Below are 4,368 nucleotides of genomic sequence, written 5' to 3'. Positions count from 1 at the left end.
CCAACTCTTGGGCTACTCTTGTACCAACAAATAGTAGGATTGACCGTCACATTATAACGCCCCCACGGATGAAAAGGCGAGCATGTTTGGTGTGACGGGGATTCGAACCCGCGACCCTCAGATTGCGAGTCGAGCGCCCTAACCACCTGGCCATGCCGGGCCTCCTATAATAAGGCAACGAGGACACATAACACAAAGTGAGTAGAAAATAATCTTGGCAATGATTCAGAATAGTTTGATGGATTCCCATTGCCACTTTGGCGAATAGCAGGCTTTTCTACTCGCCAATTCCTGACAAAGAATACCCCCCCCCCTCTCACACATACATATAAAGAAATCATGGTTTGTATTACATTAATACAGCCACCAACTAAAATGATTTTTATTATCTACACACACACAAACACAGACACACACATATATACGGTAGATAAAAGCAATTTAATAATATTGTTCAATTAATTTAAACAGTACGTTTGTTACTGTTTGTATGACTAGGGGTTTGTGAATTAATGAGATATATGTATATTTTTGGTTGTAGGTTTAGAGGTACACATTTCTACTCGTTCGTGTGTCTATTTGCTTGGTTGTAGGTTTAGAGGTACACATTTCTACTCGTTCGTGTGTCTATTTGCTTGGTTGTAGGTTTAGAGGTACACATTTCTACTCGTTCGTATGTCTATTTGCTAGACTTCAGCAGTTCAGAATCTCCAGGAACACACATAGAACTACCCGAAATGATTTTCGCGTTAGGCGATATGAATTCCACACCCCTGGTTTAAATAAACGTTAAAATAACTCTTCGTAATGGACACAGCGCTGGTAGCTCATTGTCAGCTTTGTGAAAAATCAGAAAACAGTAAAACAAATACCAGTGAAAATTTACAGGAAAAAACAATTACCCAAAATATGTCGCATATCTTGTTTTGAAAGGTCATTTACATGGTTTTTGTCGTTTTTGAAATAAGTCACTGCAGCCAGTTCTGAGAGCTTCCAAAAATATTTATTAATGTGTTCAGTAAGAATACTAATCATGAAAGACTCTATAAACTTCCATGCCAATTTTCTTGCGAATCCATGAATCAGTCCCGAGAGTGTCTTCAAAACCCTTTATGGGGACTCAAATTGCAATTTTCCAAAATCTTAAAATCTTAAGTCAGATATTTTGAACGGATCTTTATACATTTTATTATAATGTGACGGTCAATCCCACTATTCGTTGGTAAAAGAGTAGCCGAAGAGTTGGCGATAGGTGGTGATGACTAGCTGCCTTCCCCCTAGTCTTACACTGCTAAATTTGGGACGGCTAGCGCAGATAGCCCTCGTGTAGCTTTGCGCAAAATCCATAACAAACAAACAATCTTTATAGATTTGAACTAATTTTTAAGTAAATCGGTTTTTTGAAATCTAAGAGCCTACAAAACCCCTTGGCCCCCATTTTTGAATCCTCTCGTAAGTCTTTCGAAAAATTTTCTTCTCTTATATGTTGTGGGGATCTACAACCTACATGCTGAATATCCTGTTTTTCCTTAACAATAGTCGAAGAAGTTCAAAACTCCACTAGACATAGATAAATATGTACATCTGAGAATTAATTACTATATAGACAAGATGAGCTGACAGCTGCTCAAATAATATTCACCAAGCCACAAATAAGAAATAATTACTACATATGTAGGATAAGCTCACAGCTGCTCGAGTATTACTCACCAAGCCACAACTGAGAATTAAGTACTATACAGACATGATGAGCTGACAGCTGCTCAAGTATTACTCACTAAGCCACAACTGAGAATTAAGTACTATACGGATATAATGAGCTGACAGCTGCTCGAGTATCACTCACGAAGCCACAACTAAGAATTAATTACTATAGATATATGATGAGCTGACAGCTGGTCGAGTATTACTCATCAAGCCACAACTGAGAATTAAGTACTATACAGATATAATGAGCTGACAGCTGCTCGAGTATTACTCACCAAGCCACAACTGAGAATTAAGTACTATGTAGATATGAGGAGCTGACAGCTGATCAAGTGTTACTCACCAAGCCACAACTGAGAATTAAGTACTATACAGATATAATGAGCTGACAGCTGCTCGAGTATTACTCACCAAGCCACAACTGAGAATTAAGTACTATACAGATATGATGAGCTGACAGCTGATCAAGTGTTACTCACCAAGCCACAACTGAGAATTAAGTACTATGTAGTTATGAGGAGCTGACAGCTGATCGAGTGCTACTCACCAAGCCACAACTGAGAATTAAGTACTATGTAGTTATGAGGAGCTGACAGCTGATCGAGTGCTACTCACCAAGCCTCACTTCTTTTGACCTCATCGTCTGAAAATTCTTGATCTAGAAGATGCCGGTTGTAGTAGAATTCTAGTCGTAGCAAAATATCGTGCAAATCTGCGGTTCCGTGCCGCGAGAGGTCGCTACAACGGCGAAATGAAAAGCGAAACTACGGTTACATGATGCTCCATTTATAGACGACTGATAATAAGAGACAGCTTCGTCCGTCTCAACGTACAGAACTGAATCACCTTTTCCTTAAGTCAAAATTTAAAACTTAATTGTCTAATAAGCAACACAACAGTACAATTAAATATACTAATTACGTATCTGAGACACTTTTAACCAAACAAACTTTATGACTTAGAAACGTTATATGTATATATATATATATAGCATGTGCTGGTACCGAGAGTAAATCGTCAAATGAATGAAGGCTGATGGGTAATGTTTCTTGGACGTACTCAACTTTAAAGGCTTCACAACAAAATGTAAAATGAACAAGATAATTATCAGTGTGAAATCACAATATCCTATTATTTTTAAACGAAGTATCTCGAGTTTCCACATTAGCTGGATCATATCAAATTATAAAGGTTAGTTTCTGTAATAGCTGATTTCTGTATAAAAAAAAAGGAAAAATGTGTTGTTTTTGTCATCGCAATAATAATAAGATGAATCTGAATTATGTCCTGTTATAAATCAATTAGAAAAAAACTAAAACTGCAAAAAACGATAAAGAAAAGCTAAAATATCATACATTTATATTAGCAGTTATGAAGCCAAAACGAAAAATTACATGAATTCACAGAATAAGGAACCCGAAAGTTTTGTTAACACATTGAAACAACCATTTGAATTCAAACCTACAATACTATCACCTTATTAGTGTTCAATATTTCTACTTCTAAAATATTAGACTGTTTGATAAAAATTGAGAACATACTTAAAAACATTCAACAATTTTTGACTAATACGAGTTAGTGGTGATAGTTTGATTACAGGGAGAGTCAACCATATTATCTTACGTTATTACTTACTTAGTTTTCTGCTCATTCTAACTCTAAAATAGCATCGGTATTTGCCAGAAAACTATGTTCACTACTTGAATTAATCGACTTACATTTTCTGATCAAGTAATGCTCCATCGAGTTCGTGAATCAAATCTGCTTGGCTCTGGGCCTCTACTGTTGGGTACAGCTGAAAAAAATAAATAAAACAGTAATTCTCGAAGGATACGATAACTACTGATAAACTAAAATAAGGATGTATTTGTTCATATGACTGATACAGAATACGATAACTACTGATAAACTAAAATAAGGATGTACTTGTTCATATAACTAATGCAGAATACGATAACTACTGATAAACTAAAATAAGGATGTACTTGTTCATATGACTGATGCAGAATACGATAACTACTGATAAAGTAAAATAAGGATGTACTTGTTCATATGACTGATGCAAAATACGACAACTACTGATCAACCAAAATAAGGACGTACTTGTTCATATGACTGATGCAAAATACGATAACTACTGATAAACCAAAATAAGGATGTACTTGTTCATGTGACTGATACAGAATACAATAACTACTGATAAACTAAAATAAGGACGTACTTGTTCATATGACTGATGCAGAATACGATAACTACTGATCAACCAAAATAAGAACGTACTTGTTCATATGACTGATGCAAAATACGATAACTACTGATAAACCAAAATAAGGATGTATTTGTTCATGTGACTGATACAGAATACAATAACTACTGATAAACTAAAATAAGGACGTACTTGTTCATATGACTGATGCAGAATACGATAACTACTGATCAACCAAAATAAGGATATATTTGTTCATATGACTGATGCAGAATACGATAACTACTGCTAAACCAAAATAAGGATGTACTTGTTCATATGACTGATACAGAATACGATAACTACTTATAAACTAAAATAAGGATGTATTTGTTCATGTGACTGATACAGAATACGATAACTACTTATAAACTAAAATAAGGATGTATTTGTTCATGTGACTGATACAGAATACG

General features: G+C 35.3%; 1 protein-coding gene across 2 annotated transcripts in view; it reads right to left on the bottom strand.

Moving 5' to 3' along the window:
• Positions 1-4,368, bottom strand: part of LOC106477743 (cadherin-like and PC-esterase domain-containing protein 1) — a 159,058-nt gene that overhangs the window by 31,544 nt on the left and 123,146 nt on the right. For both annotated transcript variants that reach the window (XM_013938278.2, XM_022381502.1), the window contains exons 12-13: positions 3,426-3,502; positions 2,323-2,445 (exon numbers count right to left, since the gene is read on the bottom strand). In XM_013938278.2, the coding sequence (XP_013793732.2) occupies positions 2,323-2,445; positions 3,426-3,502 (200 nt within the window). The remainder of the gene's footprint in view (positions 1-2,322; positions 2,446-3,425; positions 3,503-4,368) is intronic.

The sequence above is a fragment of the Limulus polyphemus genome, unplaced genomic scaffold (genome assembly GCF_000517525.1).
Source record: "Limulus polyphemus unplaced genomic scaffold, Limulus_polyphemus-2.1.2 Scaffold169, whole genome shotgun sequence".
Taxonomy (NCBI): domain Eukaryota; kingdom Metazoa; phylum Arthropoda; class Merostomata; order Xiphosura; family Limulidae; genus Limulus; species Limulus polyphemus.
This window is presented reverse-complemented; position numbering and strand designations above follow the sequence as displayed.